At 36.7% G+C, this 26,176-nt stretch overlaps 1 protein-coding gene across 1 annotated transcript; it reads right to left on the bottom strand.

The window, feature by feature from the left end:
- Positions 1-929: 929 nt before the first annotated feature.
- OTUD6B (OTU deubiquitinase 6B) lies at positions 930-23,227 on the bottom strand. The gene is made up of 7 exons (XM_074200004.1): positions 23,086-23,227; positions 22,376-22,530; positions 18,800-18,880; positions 16,552-16,864; positions 7,657-7,718; positions 4,641-4,747; positions 930-4,068 (listed from the first exon to the last, which is right to left on the bottom strand). Exons 1-7 carry the CDS (start codon positions 23,201-23,203, stop codon positions 3,984-3,986), a joined length of 921 nt encoding a protein of 306 aa, XP_074056105.1. The 5' UTR covers positions 23,204-23,227; the 3' UTR covers positions 930-3,983.
- Between the last annotated feature and the right edge of the window lie 2,949 nt (positions 23,228-26,176).

Below are 26,176 nucleotides of genomic sequence, written 5' to 3'. Positions count from 1 at the left end.
CTTAGTACTAGGATTTGGAGGCAGAAAAGTGTATAAGCTATATGATGAGCAAGTACTATTTGACTGAGACTCACACATATCAAGAATCTTATGACAATGGAGAGTAATATTCGATTTCAAACACTAGTAATAAGGAAAAAGAAAATACTTGGTGATTTGGGTCCATGGAGGCTTGACTGTATGTAAACTCAGGATCCATGTCACATTCCAAGATATGAAGTCAGAAAGTAATCTGCATGTGTGATTGGCTCCTAGTTAGCCTTAATGCTGAGACTTTGCCTGAGAAGTTCAGGTGGCAACAAGCCTAGTGTGTGAAAACTCTGGTCTTGGTGGCATAAAGTCTACTATGTTGACAATTATGTAGAACTGAACTGAATGTAGTTGACTGTCTGGTTCCATGGATAAAGCTTTGGTATTGATCAAGGTTATATAGTAAGGTCTTGGACAAAGGTTAGGCAAAACTAAGGGATACTTGGAAATGGCCACACCTACTGAATGCTGAGACTGTGCTAGGGACAAGAGTAATTTAGATAAGATGTGGTCCTTGAAGAGGGCAAATTATAAGTCAGTCTATGGTTCAGTAGTAGTAATCATCATAGAGAATTAAGATATCAAAGAGGTTTCTTTGTAAATGCTTTGTTTACACATATATAAAGAAAAAAAATCAACCCTCTCAAAACAAGTTTTAAGAAGCAAACAGGTTACTTTAAACAAGACAATGGAGGGGGCGGCTAGAGGGTGTAGTGCATAAAGCACCAGCCCTGGAGTGAGGAGTACCTGGGTTCAAATCCAGTCTCAGACACTTAATTACCTAGCCCTGTGGCCTCGGGCAAGCCACTTAACCCCATTGTCTTGCAAAAACCTAAAAAAAAAAAAAAAAAAAAAAAAAAAAGACAACTGGGGAAAAATCAGTAATAAAAACCAGCTCCAGGGCGGCTAGGTGGCCCAGTGGATAGAGCACCAGTCCTGGAGTCAGGAGTACCAGAGTTCAAATCCAGACTCAAGACACTTAATAATAATTACTTAGCTGTGTGGCCTTGGGCAAGTCACTTAACCCCATTGCCTTGCAAAAAAATACTAATAAAAATAAATAAGAACCAGCTCCTCTTGGCAATACTAGTAGTAAACACTGTAAAAATGTAAATTATTTCTGAGCACATCAGATTTGCTTTCAGCTGGTTCATGTTAACCTGCACTGAAAAACTATATATTAATAAGTGTGCCAGTTATTTGCCCCAAAATTGTTTATTGCATCCATGTTTTCTCCTTTCTGTTATTATCCACTACTCCTGGATGAGCATCCCAATTAATGTACCTAAAAACCAGATTATGAAATTCTAAAAAAAAAAAAAACCTCACCTGGTGCTTGAAAATCTAGTTTAAATAGTCATTCACTATCAATATTTACCCTTAATATTCAGACAATATGTTGTTCTGTCATATATCTGCAAATCTTTAATTCTTTGAAAGAACATGATTTTTTGTAATCTCTATTGTTTTCAATTATGTCTCAACAAAACAAATAAATTTCTAGTGCAAAAATGATTTTTTCTATGTTCCTCAATTCTAACTAAGTTAATGAAATGACAGTTGCAACAGTTTTATTTGATTCATTTTTTATTATTCTTTTGGCAAGCCTCATAATATGAGCAAAACTATATTGCTCACAATAATTAAACACATTCCTTTGCTTTATACAAGTTGTAAACATAATAAAATGGATAAAATACTTGGACAAAGATATATTCCAGAACTTTGACATATCCCTTTTTGCTCCAAGTTAAGGACAAAGGAAACCCTATGAAGTTTTGATTAGACCAGGTTTTATATGCCTAAATTAGCATACGCTGCACTTAATCAATCAACATCCGCCATCATTTAAACTTTGTCTTTAGGTTAATACTTAAATGATGGTAATATTGAATTAGAATATAAATTCTATAAAAGAAAAAATTCCCCAATAGAAATTTTCTTGTTCATATGTGTTTTAAAATCTCATGAACAAGACAATATTCAGCTCATGATAAAAATGATAGCTAACAAATGAAAAACTGTTTTTAAACTTATTTAGATAACCTACTTAGCCTGTCATGTTTCATGATATCAAATTCATATGAATATTACTACTTAAAAGTTAGAGATTTACTTAGAAAATAGGACCAAAAGCATTAATACTTTAGAATTAGACTCTTTTGTATATTTTTTTTACCCAAAAGGCTTTTTTGTTTAAATCATATAAATTTTAGTTATCTACAAAAATGTTCTGCATATTGGGCAAATATACACAAAGATTATTAACCTGATGCTGATTTTATATTTGTATTCATTTTTCCAAAAAGCAAACATATCAAACAAAAGTTATTTGCACTTGCAAATCATAGGGCAAATCACATGCATTTACATATATGATTTAGGAGCACCAGCCTAAGTATGGATACTCATATGTATGGCATGCCACACTCTAGGAGGTCCATCTTTTACACCTGAACATAATGCATATTATATAGCTATGAGCTCCCTAGCAGAGACTTTACATTTTACCCTTAATTGAATTATAAGCAATTCTCAACTACTCCATTAATGGAATACAATAAAATGTAACAACTAAGGCTTTTTTTAACCCTAAAGACAAAAGTGATTAAGAAAAGCCAAAAGCTTAAAAGAAAAAGCAAAGTAGAAATTATGAATATGAACATGGTTGAATTCAGACATTTTGATCATGAGACCTAGTCTCTTATTTTTGCACAGGAGTAGAAAAATAGAAGTAGTCAATATTTCCTTAAAGAATCAACTGGGGGGTGGCTAGGTGCTGCAGGGGCGGCTAGGTGGCACAGTGGATAAAGCATCAGCCCTTGAGTCAGGAGTACCTGGGTTCACATGCGGTCTCAGACACTTAATAATTACCTAGCTGTGTGGCCTTGGACAAGCCACTTAACCCCGTTTGCCTTGCAAAAAAAAATAAACACCTAAAGAATCAACTAGGGAGAATGAAGAGATAGCAAACAAGTATGGAGAAAGGAAGCTATATTTTTTTTTTGCTGAAAAAGCAAACCAAACTGAGGAGTTTTCGAAGGAAGTTAGGGAGTCAGCTGTGATAGCAGCTGAACATTCCAGGGTAAAGCAATACAAAGTACATGGATAATCTTAAGTTTTTAAGATAATCACAAATATAATTAATTCCAGAGTTTAAACCTTTAAAAATAGCAATAAATATCTAGAGAATCAAGATGCAGAAATCTAAAAACTTACTTAGGATGAAAAAAATACAGTAATTACATTACATTTAAAAAAAAAGTGTGATGCTTTAGTCATAAACTGTAAGGCATCCTTGACTTTGCCTCATCCACTTATCTTAATGAGTAATATGCATAAATAATATTAAACTCTTAATTACTGAAGCATGCTCTTAGCAGTACCTTAACCTTATAAAAATAACAATGTGGAGAAAATTCAGATCCTTCTAACAATAATAACCAGGTTATAAACATTCCATCTTGTGTGAAAGGAGTATCAGAACTCTCTAACATCATTACTACATAATTGCTGAGTATTCTCATCATTAAGGTTTACATTGATAGACACTAAATGCTGTTTACTAACATTTAAAAATATGACCATTTTAAATTTATGGCAGTGCAGGTTACAGGAAATCTATTTTAGGATACAATAAATACCAACATTTGGTGACTTTGTCCTAAATCTGCTCTGCCTGTTCTGCTTTCACATGATGCAACTGTAACAAGTTTTTAAAATTCCACTAAGTGGAGATTAGTTTATTTCTGATGTGTGTTTCAAATTCATTAGTAGCTTTACCCCCCCCCCCAAAAAAAAGGAACATGGAAGGAGAGAAGAGGCAAGTAGAGGGAGGGGAAAAAAAAAAACCCCGAAGATTCCATTCCCTTTGGAGTAATTCAAGCCTTGATATGAATGCCCAAGCTGTCATGCTGCACGGAACCAGTATATAATCGTACAAACTTCATAAACTAGCTACCATTTTCAGTAGCTGTGTCCATCAGCTGTTTCACGGAATTATAATGTTCTCCTAAGCCATAGGCATGTCTCATATATCTGGGGGGGAAAAAAAAATTTCTGTCATTTTAAAAACATGTATATAAGTACCTATAAAGTAATAAACACTGAACAATTCATTTGGTTAACACTACTACTTTAAAACTTAAGTTTTAAAGCACTGAACTCTTTAAAAATAGATTTATTCTTGAATCAAATAGAAGAATAAATCATCATGGGGTAGCTAGGTGGTGCAGTGGATAGAGCACCAACCTTGGAGTCTGGAGGACTTGAGCTCAAATCCAACCTTAGAAAATTATCTAGCTGTGTGACCTTGAGCAGGTCACTTTAACCCCAAAGTTTAAAATATATATACATATATATATATATATATATATATATATCAACAAGGATTCAAACAATTAATTATTCAGGATATACATTATATACATTTTGATACAGTCTTTGGTTATCATAATCAACTTCAAAAGAAGTCATGTCAAAATGTTGCTTTACTAAAGTATGGTTTCTAATCTATCAATGAACAAGCAAATATTTACCATTCTACATTTGAATTGCATTCTATTACTGAAGATACATTAAAAAATTAGGCAAAATATTTGGATACTTACACAAGTGTTAAAGGTTTGTTTGAATATTCTTCACCAACTACAATTGGAGGAGAATCTGCTTGTATTACTTCTATTGGTGTTTGTAAAATGTGAGACAGAGCCCTTAACTTTAATAAAGAAAAAGTGTATTAGCAAGAAAAATTATTCATTACCACACACCATTAAAGAAGGTTTTTAACAGATGTGGAAAAGAAATGAAAATTTTAAAAATAATGAAAACCAACTATGCAAAGTATTCTTAATAAGCATTTCTAAGAACATTAAAATGCATCAAGCTTAATATCTAACCTCAAGAATCTAATAATAAAGGGATTTATCCATTTTCATATAAATTCATATATTCATTTAATATAAAAAAGTCAAGATTTAAAGTCTGATAAAGATAGTAGATAGTTGTGTCCAATCCTCAGGATATGGAAGAGATATTTCTAGTTTCCTGGGTCCATATACTGAAACCTCTTTTCCCCAAAATAGAATAATCAATTGGATGTGTATTTTGAGGTCTGGCCCACTTGCCAGATCTCTCTACATTGTTTTTTAAATTTTTAATTATTTAAGGCAATGGAATTAAGTGACTTGCCCAAAGTCACACAGCTAGGCAACTATTAAATTCTTGAGGACACATTTGAACTCAGGTCCTCCTGACTCCAGAGTCTGCTCTATGTGCAGATCTGACTATACCACCCCCCCACCCCCATTCAATAAATTCCAGGACTCTCCATCACTTTCAAGATCAACTAAACATGGGCTCATAAAGCCCTTCCCAATCCAGCTACTTCACCCCTCTTCTAAGTTTTCTTACATATGACTCCCCTTTCATGCACTTTCTTGTCCAGGGACATTGGACTCTGCTGTTTTTCTTACAAGATAACCATCTCTAGACTTCACATTTTAACTCTCTATGTCCTATGTCTGGCTCCCTCCTACCTCAATCTCCTTTAGGTCTCAGCTCAAGTCCTACCTTCTGCAATAAGCCTTTCCCAGTCCCATCTGAATTTATCTCCCATTTAGCCTGTGTGTGTGTGTATGTATATATATATATATCTATCTATCTTGCACATAGGTGTTTGCATGTTGTCTCCTCCATTAGTTTGCCAACTCCTTGAAAGCTGTATCCCCAATACTTAAGCACACATAATGCTGAGCACATAGTAAGTCTTTATTCAGTATACACTAAGTACTAGGGATACAAAAACAAACCAAAAACCCTCTCCATAAAAACAATATATACTCTCAGAAAGCTTATATTCTAACAGAGGAGACATATATAAATATATTGCTACAAACAAGATATACATATGAGGGGGGAAGCACTTGGAAGCCTAGAGGACCAGGAAAGTGGTGCTTGATCTGAATAATAAACAAAAATAGGGATTCTATAAGACAGGAGTTAGAAGGGAGAATATTGCAGAAATAAGGAGCAGTCGGTGAAGACCAGAAAGGTGGTCAAGGTAGCTGGTAATTCATGGTAGGAGTATGTGTTAAAAGATTGGAAAAATCAAGAAACAATTAAGTTGTAAAGAGTTTAAAATGTTAATAAAAAGTTCATACTTGAGATCCTAAAGTTAATAGGGAAGTCACTAGTTTTGTTGTTTAGTCTTTGTGACCCTTTGAGAGGTTTTCTTGGCAAGAAAACTTGGGAGTGTTTTTGCCATCCCTTCTCCAGATGAGTAACTGAGGCAAAAAGGTTTAAATGACTTGCCCAGAGAGAGTGGCTAAGTATAATTATTTTTACAAATTAGGAAACCAAAATCATAAATGTAAAATGACCTTTATAAATAAAAACTTCTGCCAACAGGTTAACCACTTAAAAAGCTGCTTAAATTTGAGATGTCCTCACTAATGTGTTCTTTGAATGCACTGGAAAGAAAAACAAAATTTGGAGTTAGACTTCCTGGGTCCAAATGTCAAGTCTGCCCCCTATTAACAATGTGACCTTGGACAAGCAACTTAAGGAAATGAAAGCTCAGAGAAGTCATTTGTAAAAGAAGGAAATTAGACAAGATAATCTCTAAAAGTCCTTTGTAGTTATAAATCCTATTATCTTGTGTCTAATTTTCAAATAAATCCTAAGGGCAGCTTCAAGCATTTTAGTTAGTCCTAATGTAGTCTTGTAGTATTTACTGTTTTAAAACATCCCTGGTGGGTTTATAAGAATTAAACTTCTAGGAATATTAGTGGTCTATAAACAGGGATGAAGAATTCTAGAAAACAATGAATTTAGCTCCCTCTGGTGGCTCACAAGAACAAAATACACTAAGTTCACTTCTTCAAACATGTTTTTCCAATGAAAAGAAGAAGAAAGATTAACATGTTCAATTAACATGTTCAAATAGCATTTAAGGTTATCAATCTTTTGGTTAATTATGCTTTTATTTGATGCTAGAAATTAGCATTAAAACAACTCCAGGTAAAATCTTGTTACAACTTACCCCAAGAGACTGACCAAATTAAATTCTCTTATTCTACTTCCAAATATGTTATGTCAAATATGTGAGTTAACACAGCTGGAGTACTGAAATCCTTTTATAACAATTTTTGTTGGGATGGAATCTAATTTGTAATATCTAAAAAAAATGTTACTACTACTTACTGTAATGGAGGTATGACTCTTCCCAACAGTTACTACAATCAGCTGGGCTAGATATTTCTAAAACTAAATGAACTTTGCACTTCTGTTACTCAAGGATACCAAAAATAGTCAGAACTAAACAACTGGAAAAATTTAAGCAGATACAATGCTATCCTGGCCAGCAGAGAAAACTTCCATTATTTTATTTATAATGGAAACTTTATTTAATCTTCCCCTAAGGTACATACTTTAATCAAAGGCATAAAAACACAAATCTTTCTCTATTAGGATGTTACAGTAAGGAATATCACTTATTTGATGAAAAGTGAATCTTTAAAATGGAATTGGAACAGTTTGAATAGCATGTCTAAAAACAAATGATTGGATTTTTTAAATCATTTAACAGATCTACTATATACAACCACTGTGAATAATCACACTTACCTCAAGCTGACCTCCCCATGCAGCTGTGTTTACAATATCATCACAGTACTTTCCAAACTCTTCTGTAAAAAGGAATAAAATAGTTCAGAGTATATAACTTATAAAGGTATATTTATTAAGTGTATGTACAATGCACTATACTAGGCACTGCAGATTATTTAAAAAAAAAAAAAGGAAACCAAGACAAAGAACTTAAAATTTAATGAGGGACAAGACACATAGTCAAATCATCACCACACATGCTAAGTTAAACGAATATAAAAAGCAGCTAAACAAAGTGCTATGAAAATATGATGGAGAGAGATTGATTTCACTCAATGTCAGGATGTCAGGGTAAACTTGCTAGGACTTTGAAGGACTTCCCTCCTTCAACAGATGGAGGGAAAAAGTAAAAAGAGGCATGAAAGGAAGTTCAAGTAAAGACATTTAAAAGTAGCAGGAATATTAGGAAACAATAATAGAACACAAGATCATTAACTTAGAGCTAGAAGGAACCTCAGATGTCATCTACACAGATGTCAATCTTCTCATCACAGAAGAGGACAAAGGAGGTCTAAAGAAGCTAAGAGACTTAACCACAATCACAATCATCTCTAATAAGAGATGATATTTGAAGCCAAGTCTTGTCATTGGTTCTAGAACTAATGCTTGTTCCCTGATTCCACTTTGCTTTTCAAAGAACAGTTCAGTTTTGGCTGGAATATAGCCTATATGAATAGATATGCAGACCGGAACCAGAATATATAAGGGAACAAATACCAGGAATATGAATTTACACTTTATTTAGGTAATGAGGAGCCTCTAAAAGTTTATCAGTAAAATACAAACACAAGTAGAACAATATATCAGAAGATGTTGGTACATGGTATGAAAGACAAGTTCAAGTGGAGATATAATGGAAGTAGCAAGATCAGTTTGAAAGTCTGTATTTAACTTAATGAGAAGCATTGTATAGTGCAAAGAAGGCTCATTTTAAGTCTAAGGACCCTCCCTGAATTACAGAGTTGTCAATTATTTCCTGCTAAAGATTCTAGACTTCAATTTTCTTGATAATAATATCAGGGGATTGGTCAGAATGATCAAGGATCCCTTTTAGTTCTAGATACTATATTCCTATTAGAAAGGACGAGGGCCTGAAATAAGAACTGATTACACTGAAAATGAAGGATGAAAAAAAGGAATTATCTTATTGTTCTATTTCCAACCACCTAAACACATAAAACTAAATACTTCTTGACTGACTGGTTGAAGAGCAATCACTCAGGTAGAACAAGAAGGTGATTGATATATATATATAGGGTGAGGGAGAGGAAAGAACTAAAGATAATTCTGACATTACAATCTTTGGTGACTGGGAGGATGAACGGTACAACAGAGATAAATGAAACTTTTGGGGTGAGGTTTGATCTTTCTTTTGGTGGGAAGGGGAATCAGGCAAAGAGTAGGATTAGACGGCAGATTGATGAGCTAAATTTCTGAGATGTTCAGTTGGATATGTTACGTGAAAATATGCAGGTAGCAATTGAAAAACAGTGATAGCTTCTGGAAAGAGACTGGTGTGGAACTACAGATATGGATGTTAGCTAGAGACATGAAATATGAAGCCATGGAAATAGATAATATTACAAAGAGAAGAGATACAAGGATGGATTCTGAAGTATATCCAGATTTAAAGGCACAAAGGAAGTAAGTTTACAGAGAAGGAGAGGTCAAAGAGACACTTATCAAGAAAAAGGTAAAGGAGATTGAGGGAGAGTAGTGGAAAGGAGCACTACATTTAACACTAAAGAGGTCATTACCTCAGAAAAAGGGACTTCAGGATGGTAATGGGACAAATATCAGATTGTAAAGGCTTGAACAGTAAATAAATTAGTAGTGAAAAATGGAGTCATCCTCCAATCCTTGCCCTCTTATTATGAAAGGCCTCCAACACGCTTCTTGCAAATGGTTAAGAAAGGAGCTGAGTTTTGAAATAAACAAGCAAGAACATTAACAATGTCACTACAGCTAGATCACTGAATATACAGAAGGAAACAAAAAAACAGAATGGTAGGAATGGATCACAGTATGTTAAAAGCTAAACAGTGGAATTTATATTTGACCCCAGAGACAATAGGGAGTCACTGGAATTTATCGGGAGTGAGAGGGAAGTGATGAAATGGTCACACCTGTGCTTTAGGAAGTTCACTTTTGGCATCTAAATGGAGGATTAATTACAACAGAGACAACCAGCAGGTTATTATAGTAGTCTAGGAGTGAGAGGATGAAGACCTGCAAGAGTGGTAGCTGAGCTGATTATGAAAAAGGAGTATACAATAAGATGTGTAGGCAGAAATGACAACACTTGACAACAAACTGAACACATGGGGTGAATATAGTGAAAAGTGGGAGTATGACACTTAGGCTGGGGGCTAGATGATTTGGAAGATGGTGGTGGCCTCAATAATAGTGCAGTTGGAAAGGGGGGACAAGAAGGGGATGATTTGGGAGAAAGACAAATTTTTATTTTGTATGAGATATCTATAGGATATTCATATTGCAGTATGTAGTATGGTAGTAACACTAAAAATCAGAAGTGAGATTAATAATGAACAGATGTAGTTAAGTGGGAAATCAGAAAAGAAGGAGGGGAAACAGGAAAGCAATGTCATAAAAACCTAGGAAAAAAGAGTATCCAGAAGAGGAAGATCAAATTAGCAGTGAGAAAAGCCATTAATTTGTCAATTAAGACTTTACTAGTAACTTTGGAGAGAGTAATTTCAGTAAAATGATGAGCCAGACTGAAGAGAATTTAGTAGAGAAGGTGAAATAAATGTAAAAGAAAGAGAGAACAGAATGATTGATAATTTCTAAACAGTCGACAAGTAATGGAAAGGGGGGGGGAAGCACCAAGCCACCAGAGATGATTTATAGAGAACTTTATAGGATGAATTAGCTGTTTTGAAGGGCAATATGAAAGTGTTCTACAACTTAAATCTTTATGTACTTATTTTCCCTTTGATTTCATAGATTAACTCATAGTAGTTGAGCTGTGGAGAAATAGATAAGAGCAAACCACCAGAAGCAGTGTTCTCCTCATCTCATGCCTTCCCTCCTCTCAACTTTTGAAATATTTATCTTTTTATTAGCAGTGACAATTCCACCACCAGAAAAAGTTCCCTGGCATAATGTTGTGAACATCAGAACTACAGGGATTGAATATACTACCAAATACAATTTATCCTTGAAGGGTAATCCTATACAATGTTCCCAATAATTAAGTTGCTCTTCTTGACTTCAAAAGCTCCAAAGGGTCAAGTTTGCCAGTGGGAAAGAAATAGCTTTGCTTTGTATTTGTATTTTCAATCTCTGATACAGTGCTTGTCACATCAGCATCTGGCACCATAACCCACTTTCTTAATATCAACAAGTCTTAGCTCCTAAGAAATTAGATCCAGTTTTTCTCCAATTTGTGACCTCTGCTTTTCTTTTAACTTAACTATCCTCTTTTCTCACAACTTTCTTTATGTTTCTAAGCATGGTTTCCTCCACTGCTAATGCCTTCTGAGATTACACTCCATTTAGCTTATGACTACTTGAGTTTGTGTAATTTGATGTTGCACTTCCAATAGAATGAATTTCTTGAGAGCAGAAACCCGTATTTTGCCTTTCTTTGAATCTCTAGCATTTAATGCAGCCCTCAGGACACATAGTTTAAGTTTAATTAATACCTTTTAAAAGACTGTCCTCACATTAAACAAAACCTAGCTTTTCCATGAGGACTTTTCATCCCTAAAATCATGCTTCTTTTACTACTTCCTACAGTTAGCTTAGTTCTTTATCACCACTGTCTTTCAGGCCCTTTGTCTGCTATCCCTTTCATGAGGCTCATGTCATGAAAATATAGCACTTTGTTTAAAAAGTAAATTATTGCTATCTTGTTCTTACTGATGAGCTTTTCTAGATATATTCCAACTGAAGCTTCCATTTAAGAAAAAAGGGGAAAAAAAGAAAAAACAGGGAAAAGAAAAATACCCAATAGAGGGACTAAATCAGACAGTTTAGATTACATTCTGACCTTAAAAATTTTTCTAACTCTGTTCTGTTCTTTGGGCTCCACTTATTTTACTGATAACATATTACTCCTTTGATAGTCAGTTCTCTACTGACCCTCTTACACATTTCTCCATGACTATAATACCTTCCAATTAGCCTTTTTAGATACCTGTACCAAGGACAGCTAGTGGCGCAGTAAATAGAATGACAACAGAATCCCACTGGAAGAATAAAAATATGCTGAGACCAAGAGGATTTTTTAAAAATCTAAACTCAAGTGGGCCCTCAATACCATATGATTATTCTTTTATTCCAATTCCTACTTTTTTTTTACAGAAATGACCAATGTGGGGTGGCTAGGTAGCACAGTGAATAGAGCACCAGCCCTGGAGTCAGGAGTACCTGAGTTCAAATCCAGCTTCAGACACTTAATTACCTAGCTGTGTGGCTTTGGGCAAGCCACTTAACCCCATTTGCCTTGCAAAAAAAAAAAAAAAAAACCCTAAAAAAACCAACCAATGTATTCATTTGTTTTGTCTGACTGTATCTATTTGCCGTGAGAGTTCTAAGAGGCACTAGAAAATGACAGATTTTAAAAAAAAGGGGAAATGAATAAGTCATTTTAAAATCCATAATGGTTCTTTTAAGGATTTGTCTTTTGTTCATCTCCTTAACATCTACATATGTAGACTTGAAAAATAAATGACAGTTTTTATATTTCTACAAAAAGTGTGTTGTTATTTATTAGCCTGAATGATCTGCTAATCCTGTTGGAGCTAAACGAAAATGAAATCAAAACAATTGTATCTGCTAATGTTGCATATTTTGGGCACATGGTTTCCTACATTGCCTTTGAAAGAAGGTGCATTTTTTCATTTATTCTTGAGGCCAAGTCATTATAATCATTTCAATTACATTGTTTAGTGCCATAAAAATATATAAACAACATGATTATGGATAGCTGGGTAATTTTTCTCACATAATTCAAATTTGTTTTCTAGAATGACTGGACCAATTCACAACTCCTCCAGTAGCATTATTTAGTGTTACCTTTATATAGCTCCTCCAACATTGACTATTTCCATCTTTTATCAACCATATCAACTTGCTAAGTGTGAAGAGAACCCTCAAAGTTGATTTAATTTGCAGTTTACATTAGTCTTTCATGAGTGTAAATACTTTTGTAATCTCTTTGAAAACTGTTCATCTCTACTACTGAATTATAGTCCCTTTGTGATTTCTGTCTAGAACTTTTGGGTTTTCCTCTGTGCCAGAACAATGTCTCTTCAAATATATTAACTGTTAAAGTGATTGAACACAAATTTTACTCTAACATGGCAAGACATATCTCTAATTGTTAGGTATTTAACAAATTCACTCAACTAAATCATCCTTTATTTACCATTCATATTCAAGGAAAAATCTTAAATAAGTTTTCTGGGGGCAGAGCCAAGATGGCAACAGGAGAGGATTGTCTCTTAGGTGCTTTCTCTCAAAACTCATAAAATTATGACTAACTGAATTTTCAAGAGACAGAACCCACAGAGGGATCCAGTGAGGCAATTCTCCATCCCAAGGTAACCTGGAAAAGAGCAGAAAGGCTCAGCTCCACGGAGTTAGAGGGGTGGCCCCCTGCAGAGTGAAGGAACTTCAGCCTCCAGAGGCAGCCCCAGGGTGCTGGGAACTGTGGCTCATGGCAGCAGAGGCAATTTCCTGACCTACACCCCAGGGAGCACCAAGCATGACTTGGGCGATCAGCGGGTGACATCTGTCAGAGCAAGCACATGAAGCCCAGCCCTCAGGGCAATCAATGAACAGCATGGTCCTGGCAGCCCAGATCCAGGAACCAGAAGCAGGTGAAGCCGGTAAACAGGAGCCCCCAGGTGTGAGTGCTGAGCCTAGGGAGGGGAGTGGACAGACTTTCGAGGTCTGTCCTCTGTACCTGGAACAGGACTCTGGGGCTCTGACCACATTCAGATCCTGATCACAGTCTAGGGCCCCCCCCCCCAACCTCAGCCCTGTGGCAGAGGGATGAGCTTGTGGTCATTCACAGACCAGGAGGGAGGACAGAGCCTCACACACTGAGATCCTTGTGGGGGAGTGTCCCAAAAATACTCAAAAGCACCCCAAAACCAGGCACAGGCTGGAGAGATGAGTAAGCAGGGAAAAAAGAGGAACACCATTGAGAAATACTTTGTCTATGATCCCAAGAAGGATCAAAATACTCAATCTGAAGATGAGGAAGTTTAAGCTCCTGCATCTAAAGACTCCAAGAAAAACAGAAATTGGGCTCAGGCTATGACATAGCTAAAAAAAGACTCTGAAACTCAAGTGAGGGAGATAGAAGAAAAATTGGGAAAAGAAATGAGAGAGATGCAGGAAAAACCATGAAAAAGAAGTCAACAGCTTAGTCAAGGAGACAAAAAAAAAATGCTGAAGAAAATAACATGTCAAAAAACCAGCTTAGGTCAAATGGATAAAACAGTTCAAAAAGTTATTGAGGAGAAGAATGCCTTAAAAAGCAAAATTGGCCAGATGGAAAAAAGAGATAAGAAAACTCTCTGAGGAGAACAAATCATTCAGACAAAGAATAGAATTCAGGGAGATTGATGAATTTAACAGAAATCAGGAATCAATACTTCAAAACAAAAAAATGAAAAATTAGAAGAAAATGTGAAATATCTCATTGAAAAAACAACTGATATGGAAAACAGACTTAGGAAAGATAATTTAAAAATTATTGGAATACCTGAAAGTTATGATCAGGAAAAGAGCCTTGACATCATTTTCAAAGAATTACTACAGGAAAATTGCCCTGATATTCTAGAAGCAGAGGGCAAAATAGAAATGGAGAGAATCCACTGATCCCCCCAAGAAAGAGATCCCAAAAAAACCAAACCCCAGGAATATTATAGTCAAGTTCCAGAACTCCCAAGTCAAACAGAAAATATTACAAGCAACCAGAAGGAACAATTCAAATATCGTGGAGCTGCAGTCAGCATCACACAGGACTTAGCAGCAACTATATTAAAAGCTTGGAATATAATATTCTGGAAGGCAAAAGAGCTCGGAATGCAACCAAGAATCAACTACCCAGCAAAACTGAACATCCTCTTCCAGGAAAAAAGATGGACTTTCAATGAACAAGTGGAATTTCACATGTTCCTGTTCCAGAGCTGAACAGAAGGTTTGACCTTCAAATACAGGACTCAGGTGGAGAGTGGAGGAGAAGGGGAAAATATGAGAGACTTAATGATGATGAACTGCATGTATTCCTGCATAGAAAAATAATACTGATAATACTCATATGAACCTTCTCATTTAATAGAGCAGGTAGAAGGAGATTTTATAGATGAAGCATAGGAGAGAGCTGAATTTTAAGATATAATACAGTGTAAAAATGGAGTCAATGACTAAAAGAGAAATGTACAGGGAGAAAAAGGAGAGGTGGAATAGGCTACAATAAGATTTTTTTATTACAATGATCTATTGCAATGATATGGAAGGGGGAAAGGCAAGGGGGAATGAGGGAAACTTCACTCTCATCAGAGGTGGATAGGAGAGGAAACAGCATATATACTCAATGGGGTATAGACATCTGGAGTAAGGAGAGAAGGGGGACAGAGGGAATGGGGGGCGGGAATGTGAGTGATGGAGGAGAGGATGGACCATGGGGGGAGAGTGGTCAGATATAACACATTTTCTTTTTTACTTTTTGCAAGGGGTTGGGATTGGATGGCCTGTCCTGGACCATAGGGCCAGGTGGATGCTGGACCTAAGGGGTGGTATGTGGGCTCGGAGTCTCTTGGCCCCAGGGCCAGGGATCTGTCTACTGTGCTATTCAGCTACCCTACAGCACATTTAAGAAGAGGGACAGAGTGAAAGGAGAGCGAAAATATAGTATATTGTAGTGGGGAAGTATGAATGGAGGGAGTTGCAATCAGCAATGGCAACAGTGGAAAAATATGGAAGTTGCTTTTGTAATGGACTTATGATAAAGAATGTGATCCATGACAGAGCTGGAGCTGTTGGTCTGCAAGGCAAATGGGGCTGGGTGGCTTGCCTGGGGCCACACAGCTGGGTGATTGTTGGGTGTCTGAGGCCGGATTTGGACCCAGGTGCTCCTGGCTCCAGGGTTAGGGCTCTATCTGCTGCCACCTGACTGCACCTATTATTATTATTATTTTTTTTCCCCTCTTTCCTTTATCACTCATGCGGGTCTTAAAAAAGCATGAAAACCCTTGAAGCTCCTTAATTCTTGATTTTCCATGAAAATGGATAGTGTAAAAAAACTTAAAACATTAATGCAGATCTGGCATTATAATGTTGATTTGTCTGATTTCTTTTCCTAATCATCTTTTTCTTAAGACTAAAATTAAATCTAATCTGTGCTCCTTAAACACACGAATCAAAGAAACAAAGCCATTTGGGAGAAGCAAATTTTAGGATTTGACTTTTTTTTCACATGCATCAAAAACTGAAGATATAATCATCTGCAAGAGTTCCTTGCAATACCTTTTAGGAAGAGACTGTATTCTTGTGTTTTAGATTCCCATGAGCATACAGATAACCTGACACATAGGTGGTAGTAGTCTTTCAGATAATAATAATTCTATTCCTATTTTATACCCATACAAAAGATGAATGTATTTTAATCTCAAGTTAATACCAGAAAAAATTATTTTGACAGAGCAATACCTACTAACATCTGTAATCATGCCCTCTACCTATAATATAAATGCTTAGAAATTATAGTACTTAGGTTATGATTTTTCCCATGGGGATGAATTTAAGGAGAGAATAACAATCTTGGTTTAAAAAGAAAGTACAATAGAATGCAAATTATACTAAAATGTTTACCTGGAGTATATATATCTCCTGAATTAGGATTCGTTAAGAATGGCAGGAAGTCTTCTACATGGTTTTGCATATATTCAGCAGTTTGACTTCTTAAGGTGGCTACAGTCAGAGGGCATTCCTGTTCCTTCAGCTGATCTTCAATAGCTCCATACATACAATGGCCATCTGATGGAATCTGTTTAATCTCTAAATGTCGAGCTGCCAAAATACGGGCAAGTTTTTGATTTTCTAGATGTCTGGCTCCAGATAAGTTTTCTATTTCAGCTTCCGCTATCCTTTCTTCTCTTTCCTTTTCCAATGCAGCTTTCTTGTCCTAAGGCATAGTAGGGAGAAACAAAGTAAGACTAAATCTCAATTATTTAGGGACTGATTATACACACACACACACACACACACACACAAAAGGAGGAATGCATACACTCCCATCTATATGCTGCCTTTTTTTTATTATAACAGTAGAAAAAATCTGAATCTCTCTCCTCAACTTACAGAATTTTATGGCTAAAAGGAACTTTTACAGACCAACTAGTCTAACTCAAATCCTTTTTAAAAATCTATTGGGGGGGGCGGCTAGATGGCGTAGTGGATAAAGCACCAGCCCTGGAGTCAGGAGTACTTGGGTCCAAATCTGGTCTCAGACACTTAATAATTACTTAGCTGTGAGGCCTTGGGCAAGCCACTTTAACCTCATTTGCCTTGCAAAAACCTAAAAAAAATTAAAAATTAAAAAAAAAACTATGGGGGGGGGTAGATAGGTGGAGCAGTGGATAGAGCACTGGCCTTGGAGTCAGGAGGACCTGAGTTCAAATCAGGTCTCAGACACTTAATTGCCCAGCTGGGGCAAGTCACTTAACCCCATTGCCTTAAATAAAAATAAAAATTTTTTAAAAATCTATGATAAGCCTGTTAAATGACACGATTGTTTTTCTTTTACAGATTACAAAGTGACAAGATTGTTTTTTCTTTTACAAATTTCAAAGTACTGATGCCTCATTACCTGTTCCAAACTACAATGAAGGTAGTAGTGTCAAACATAAGTCTCAGACTAATCTATGTCTCCTATTTCATATCACAAGACCATGATATACTAAGATCTTCATAGTACAAAGCATGACTTTTGCCTATTAATATATCCAAAGAATCATTTATGCCTGCTTATATATCCAATTCTCAAAATTTAAAAGATCCATATAGTTTGGTCTGCCTCAAAATTTTGCAAAAAAAAAATGTGAAGGAGAATTAAACTCTACAAATTTAACCATCTAATAAAATTTTAAAATTTGGAGAAAGGTAAGGTGAAGAATATTTCTCAAACAAGATACTCACATGAAGAAAAACAATAGAACAACATAACTTCCAAGTCAATTAACTGAAGAACAGCAGAATTTCCCTAATATAAAGAGTATCTTTTGAAATAGGAAGCCTTCTAAGTACTGAATTAAACAGATTTGTAGGGAAAGACTCATATTTTGAAGAAGACCTAAATTAGAATTCTAGCTGTAACACACAGAATTTTTCATTTACCATAAGTCTTTGTAAAAGAGAAATAATATCTTTATAATCAAAAAAAGGGTGGGGGGGGTAAGAAGTTCAAAGTAAAAAAATACATGAGAAAGTACTTTGAAAATATATTTGTCAAAAGTTCAACTCTCCTATCTTCAATCCTGAATGCTACTGAAAGAAATCTAGTCATAAAATTTTTTGCAGGAATAAAATTTTAAGCCTACATAGGTAAATTTAGCTATTTCTGACAACATTCCTCAACAATAAGTCACTTAATGGTGTTATTCATAAAGAGATTATTCTAAACTGAATACAGTACAAAAAGCAAGACTGGAATAAATCTAAAATACCCTCGCATAAACTATCCAACCCCATCTTTTACTACTTTTCCAGTTATCTTTCTGTACCCAAAATATATGACGCTTACTCATTTTTGTTTGGATTCTTGCTATTCCCCCCTCTGATTATTCCCTAGCCTTTTTAATATTAAAAACTCAAAGGGAATCCCCACAATGATCTATCACCTATGAGTTCCTAGACTAAACAGCTTATACCACACAATCTCGCATCTATATCCTGCCTCAAAGCAGTCCCTGGTTATTTCCTTGTGTAATATTGTCTTAACCATCATAGAGAGTAAACACTTGAATATGCAATCAAAGTGCAAAGTCTTTAAGGACAGAAACACTATTTCTTTGTTGAACACAGTAGGCATTTAATAAATAGTTGATAATTTGATTCATACCCGCCTCTTTTGTGCTTTTGTTACCCGAGGCTGCTGATTCTCAATATCCAGACTTGCAATGTTAACAACAACAGAGTCTATCTAATGAAAAAACAAAAGCATTAATAGGTTATGGAAAATTATTAATAGATTAAACAATAGTATAACAAATAGTTTTTAAGCAAAATTTTAAAAAGAGAAGCTAGCTAATCACAGTTTCAATTTAAGAAAAAAGCACCTTTAATGTTAGGATAGTGTGATTTTATTTTTACATTTCATCTGCAAAAGAATTCCTAGGAGCTTTATTTCTAGTTCCCAAACAGCTGAATTGTCTCAATTCTTTAATTTAAAAACTATAAAACTGTCAGGGTCTCAGTTTATCCAGCTTTTATAATCTACACCAAAGTAAGAAAAAAAATATATACACCTAAAGTACATTTTTCATTGATACCTAATATATATTTAATAATAGCATCTAGTATTGAATACTACACATTTATGCTTTCTCAAAAACAGCTACAAAATTTTATCATACTAAGATTACAGTATCTCCAGAAGAGTATAATTACAAAATTCTGATGTCATATTTTAAGCTTTCTTGTTGATGGAGATTCTTGCTTAAAAACTCTTGCTTGCTGGAAAGCTTTGATAGAACTATCTGAAATGTCATCATCATTTAACTGCTTAAAGCAGAGGGTCTAAAAACTATGGTTTGTGGGCCAAATCCAGTTAAGAGCCTGAGTTTTGAAGCTAAAAATGGTTTTATATTTCTTATATTTATATTTTTAAAGCCTTTTTGTATTTAAAAACTAAACTAAGAATTTTTTTAATTTTAAAAGTCTTATTATATATATTTAAAAATATAAAAATCATTCTCCACTTATGAGTTTAGTTTGCTGATCTTTACCACGAAATTATACTTTGGGGTTAAGGTGGAAAAAAAACCCAAAACTACTTCTATAACTAAAGATTGAACCACCTTTCCTTTTTAAGAGGTTTGAATTCCAACACATAAATGTAATTTGACTTATTAGCATCACTTGAACCTGTTCTGAGCATCATCTAAAGGAAGATTGTCAGAATCTGGGAAAAAAGAGAAAACACAAGTCTTTTTCTAAACTTGCTATCTTAAGTTTTTCCAATCTACCTTCCTCTCGCCATATAATGCTGGTAAGACACAAAATCAGAAGGACCACAAAGCAAACTTGCCAGCAACTTTTTTTTTCAAATTTATAATCTTAGGCAATAATCACAAGCATCCTAACTGACTTTTAGAGAAAAGGATGTAAATGAAAGGCTAGATATTTGTAATGTCTTACATTCCCTATTACACAGCAAATTCTGTGAAGACAGGGATAAGTCCATGTCTTTGTATGTTCCATTATGCCTGGCATAAAGGAGTGTCCTCCATGTAGCAGGAGACATATAAATTAGTTAAATAATTACTAAGGTACTAACAAAATTAAACCATGCTTTTTTTTTATTATCACTCATTAATATTATATACCTATTAAGACTCATGGCATTCTTGTTAGATGCTGGGAATATTCAAAATACAGTCCATACCCTTAAAGTTACAATTTTATTGATGTAGGAAATCAGAGACAAAAAGAAAGTTGTAAATGCATGGGCGAGTCAAGTGAGACATAGTTTCCAGCAGTGAAGAGAATAAGGGATGTTTCAGAAAGAGTAGGACAACTAGGCATTAAAAGATCTGAATGGATCCAACAGGAAGGGAGAAGTAAGAAGGTACGTTCAGGAATGTCAGATGGCAGAAATAAAAAATAATATCAGAATAAATTCAGGGAATTATGAGTATTTTAATTTGATTGGCATATAATACATAAGAGAGTGAGTAGTGAGAAGCCTGGAAAGGTAAAATGATAGTGAAGATCCTACAAAGAGTTCACATTATATACAAGAGGAAACCACCAATCTGGGGAAGAAAATCAACAAAAATCCACATTAAGGAGAGTTACAGAAGAGTACAGGGGGGGAGAGAAAAGAGACGGGTATAGTTGGTAGAAGAGACATTCCTAGAAACACTAAGAATTAGATTTAAGTCACAGAATGAACTCCACTGCTAAAATTTACCAAAGCGATCAAACTCCCTTCTAAAAACCAAATTAATGTCAGCTATTCATGTATAACTTCAGAAATAAAATTTTAACATCCTTATCTGACCTCTTGAAATTAATTCAGAAATCTGACAGCATCAACAGATGATAATAAAATAGTACCCAGAAAATGAAGGTTGGCAATTAAATTAAATCCCAAAAGACCTTTGTAGAGGAAATGTTGTCATACAAAGAATCCTAAAAAGACTCTCTTCCTCCTGAGGTAAAAATAGCACCTTTAACCACTTCTAATATTTTTTTTAAATATTATAACCTTATTAATGTTATCTAAATACACCTTTTCTTCCCTACTAGATTGTAAATTGCATTAAGACAGAAATGATGTCTTTAAATCCTATGACAAGAATTATATTTTATTCTTTTTATCTCCTAAAGCAAAGACCAAAGTGTCTCACATAGAATAGGCTGTAATTCAGTATTGCAATAGTGGCAAGTTAATAATGAAATAGTGAAGACAGCTTAAAAATGTACATTTCTAAATCATAGTGATGATTTTTATTTAAACGCTTTTGATGCTAAATTGTAATGGAAATGAGAGGTAGACAGAAAGGGATGCTGACAACAGTAACTCACTATTTAAAAACCTATTGATCTATATTTAATTTCACTGTATTCATGTTAAGGGTCAAATCTTAAAAAAAAAAGGAAATCTTTTCTGTGCTTAAACTTCCATAAACCAAAAAAAGTATGGTGCTATTAGAGAAATGTAGATATTCAAGAATAAATTAGAATTAGCTGTAGATATTCAAGAATAAATTAGAATTAGCTAGATGGGGGGGGGGGGGTGGCTAGGTGGCACAGTGGATAGAGGCCCTGGAGTCAGGAGTACCTGAGCTCAAATCTGACCTCAGACACTTCATCATTACCTAGCTGTGTGGCCTATGGCAAGCCACTTAACCCCAGTTAGTTTGAATCCTACATTGGGTTCCTGAACAAATCATTTCACTTCTCTAAGCTGCAGTTTCCTTGTCTGCAAAATGTATACAATTAAGTATCTCCTTTACAAGATTTTTACAAGTCAGGGGCGGCTGGGTGGCGCAGTGGATAAAGCACCGGCCCACCTGGATTCAAATCCGGTCTCAGACACTCAATAATTACCTAGCTGTGTGGCCTTGGGTAAACCACTTAACCCTATTGCCTAGCAAAAACCTAAAAAAACCCACCAAGATTATTACAAGTATAACAATACAACAAAGGAAAGTACTATGTAAACTTCAAGTGCTATATTAAGGTTAGGTTATCATTTAGTTTCTAAACTCTTTGAGGACATGTCTTAACATGTACAAGTGTTTAAATCACATTTGTTATTTTTTGATGAATGATAAAAATTGTACTCCATGTATTGGTTTCCTGGTGTTTTTGCCATCCCTAGGCCTTTCCGCATTATACATTCTACAAAGACATTAAACACCGTAAAGAAAAGCTAAAAGAAAGCCAGAGGGGCTAGGCCATCACACACCTTGTCCTTTGTTCCCGAAGTCAGTTTAAAACGCTCCAGTTCTTCTCTGTGTCGCTTTTCCATTTCTCCTTCCAATTTAGCGACCTCCTCAATCAATTGCTTCCTCCTCTTTTTGTCATTCTTGGGAACAGCATTTTTCATACTCTGAATTTTGGCTGAAGAGACACCAATGATGGCTAATTAGCGTCCCAGGAAGAGGTTGGGACAACTTGTAGAAACAAGGGCACTCAGTGCATACTTGGGAGACCCGAGTTCTAGTCCCCGATCGGTCGGTATCTTGCTCCCGACCCTGAGGCCCCTTCCCTTAATTGTAAAAGGATGGAGGTAGGGGGCTGGAATGCTTGACTTCTCTCTTTCCTTCAGACTTACTTCTTCTGTGGATGACAGGTTGCATGGGGGGGGGGGGGGATAAAAAAAGGTGGTGAGTGAGGAAAAGGCAAGATTCAGAGCACTAGCAGCAGGCCCAGGGGACAGAATCTCTTCGGCCTCCGGACGGCGCTCCGTGGCCCTGGCGAGTCATTCCAGGGCCCAGCGGCCTCCTCCCTGAAGGGAGCGGCCTGGGCTCCTTCGCCCTCCCAAGCCCACCACCCTCGGGCCGGCTGAAGGCAAGTCCTCGGGCGTCTGGGGAAGGGGAAGAAATGGGGGGGGGGGCAAAGGAAAGATGCTCCCAAGAGGCCCGGGCCGGGGCACGGGCCGCATTCCTCGCTCACCTTGAAGCTCCTTCTTCTCCTTCCGATGCCGCTTCAACAACTGCTCTTGCTTCCCTTCCTCCTCCTCCTCCTCCTCCTCCTCCTCCTCCGGGAGCTCTTCGGCAGCGACCGACTCCATGACTACCGCGAGGCACGGCAGAGCCGGCCCTCTTGAGCCTTCGCCCCTTCACCCCTCACCTCTGACCCCACGGCCCCATTGGACGCGGCCGGGACGCAGCCCCGCCCCCGACCCGAGACAAAAATGAAGTCCGGCACGACGAATCGGGCTGACGGCCCGCGGGTTACCGTGAAGGACGCCGCGTGGAGGGGATAGGGGGCGCGAGCCGCGGCCGGGAGCCTTCATAGCGCGCCCGGCGTCCAGCAGGAGCGTGCGTGCGCAGCCGCAGAAGGGCGGCGTGCGGGAGGCGTGCGCCGACCTCCGCACGCCCCGCCCCCGCGGGCCTGGTGGACGTGACGTCACAGGCACGCCGGCGGCGCTCCCTTCCTGGCCCGGCCGGCCGCCTTGGGGGGGAGCCGGCGGGCAACTCGGGGCGAAGGGCAGCGGGGGCGGGCGCCCGGCCCGCCCTGCCGGCTCCCGCACGCCGCGGCGGGACAAGGTGGCCGGTTACGGAGCGCGCCTCCAAAGGAGCCAGGTGGAAGAGAAGCCCCCGGGATACCACATAAAAATCATGCTCCGAGGGAGCGTGCGAGAAAACTGTAACCCAAAATGTGTGTGGGGGAGAACGGTGGGGAACTTCCATCACGTGCAGTTGGAAAAATCAAATATCAGTCAGGAAAAAAATCCTGCACCAAAAGGGAACTCAAATCCGCATTGTATTTGCAAATTATAGATGTGTACTAATACATTGGGTTTTTTTTTAAAGATTTTATCTTACTTCCCTCACCCCACTCCCACAGAAGGCAATTTGTCAGTCTTTACATTGCTTCCGTTGATCCAAATTGAGTGTGATGAGAGAGAAATCATATCTCTAAGGAAGAAACAGAAAGAATAAGAGATACCAAGATCAGACAATAAGATATCAATTTTTTTTTTCCAAATTAAAAGTAACAGTCTTCGGTCTTTGTTCAAACTCCACAGCTCTTAATCTGGATACAGCTGGCACGCAAACAGCCCCAAATAATCCCTGATTGTTGCACTGATGGAACGAACGAGCCCTTCAAGGCTGATCATCACCCCCATGTTGCTGTTAGGGTGTACAGTGTTTTGCTGGTTCTGCTCATCTCCCTCAGCATCAGTTCATACAAATCCCTCCAGGCTTCCCTGAATTCCCATCCCTCCTGGTTTCTAATAGAACAATAGTGTTCCATGACATACACATACCACAGTTTGCTAAGCCAATTCTCAACTGAATGTCATTTACTTTGATTCTTTGCCACCACAGACAGGGCTGCTAGGAATATTTTTGTACAAGTGATATTTTTACCCTTTTTCTAATACATTGTTAATCACAAAAAAATAGACATTAAGTATAAGGGGACAGCTAGGTGGCACAGTCCTGGAGGCAGGAATATCTGAGTTCAAATCTGAACTCAGACACTTAATAATTACCTAGCTGTGTGGCCTTGGGCAAGCCACTTAACCCCATTGCCTTGCAAAAAAAAAAAAAAAGAAAGAAAAAGAAACCTAAAAAAAAGCATAAGGATTAGATGACAAAATGTTTTAATTTTTATTACTGAATAAAAACTCACTAAAATACTACTGCTCAAATGATATAGTGAATAGTGAAGGTAAAGTTTATGCTATTAAAACTTTGATATTTAATTTAATTTTTATCCTTAGTTTTTATTTTCTTATTTTTACAATGTTACTATTTTATTATATGAATGAATGAATAAAACAATTATTAAGCATTTACTAAGTGCAAGCATTTTCTCTGCTAAGGTCTCAGAATACACATAGCAAAGTGAAGCAAAAAAAAAATTCCTTTTCAAGGAATTTATATTCTAATGAGAGAGACAGCATATACAAGATTTCAGCTGCAAGTCAGATGGAAAACTCCCATGGTCCCTAGGGTGCAGGTGGCACAGCAGATGGTAAATGCCTCTTCTTTAATATCATTTCCACTGATAAAAATCATGGCAGTTTCTGTTATTGAATTAATTGATGGTGACAAGAACTTTCTTTTTTGGGGGGTAGGGGGTGTCTTACAAAAGATTTGCCTAGCACTTGGAGGATCAGATGATCTTCACAGTGGGATGGTTGTACTCTTTGAGCTGGAAGAATTGCTGTTTCAACAATTCTTGGTTTTGGGATTCTGGATGTTTTCCATCAGGTCATGGGGACTTTATTTCTTTGTCATAGTAACTTGCTTGCCCTTTGGAAGGCAATTGATTGGCAGGGTTGGAAGCACAACACTGTGAGATGCTTTTATTCCCTTCTGGGGAACAGTCATTCTGTTAGTTACAGTTGGTTAGTAGTTATTTCTGATGATTGCTTCTCCACAATGACTTCTCCCCTTCAAGGTTACTGCAGGGCTTCGGCTAGAAATGTCTAGTGGTTTGGGGGACATTGTTTTTCCTAAGGCTCTGGAAGTCCTAAACTCCACATGAACTCAAATCAGTAATATGTTGATAAAGAAGCATCAAACAACTGATTCAGAAAGTAGTGACTGAGAAAGGTATTTGTATTTTTGGACCATGACTTGAAGTAATAATATGCCCTTGCCAAAGTATAGAGTACATCTAATGAGAGTTGGGAGATAGATAGATAGATAGATATTTGATTGGAATCTTATTCATATAATTAGGAAAATTGTAAACTGAAAATAAAAGAATAAAAGAGAAAACTATATTTGTATTTGCCAAAGAAGCTACCAATAATACATAAAATAAGACAAAGAACATCATATGGAAGATAAAGAACAAAACGTTGGAAAATATTGACATTATGTGCTAAAGAGCTCAGCTCCAGGAGTCAGTAAAAGAGAGAAAAAAGAAGAGCTAGGAGAGAATGGTGTCTCTGAAAACCAGGTAAATTAGATTTGGTTGGTTGGTTCTTGTCTTCCTTTATTGAAGAAGACCAAAATGACATCACTATATTTGAGACAAATTACATTGTGTCCAACTGAGGTTGATTAGGTCAATACTACCT

This window comes from Macrotis lagotis, chromosome X (assembly GCF_037893015.1).
Source record: "Macrotis lagotis isolate mMagLag1 chromosome X, bilby.v1.9.chrom.fasta, whole genome shotgun sequence".
NCBI classification, from domain to species: Eukaryota; Metazoa; Chordata; class Mammalia; order Peramelemorphia; family Peramelidae; genus Macrotis; species Macrotis lagotis.
The sequence above is the reverse complement of the archived record's forward strand: the minus strand, read 5'-3'. Positions and strand labels throughout refer to the sequence as shown.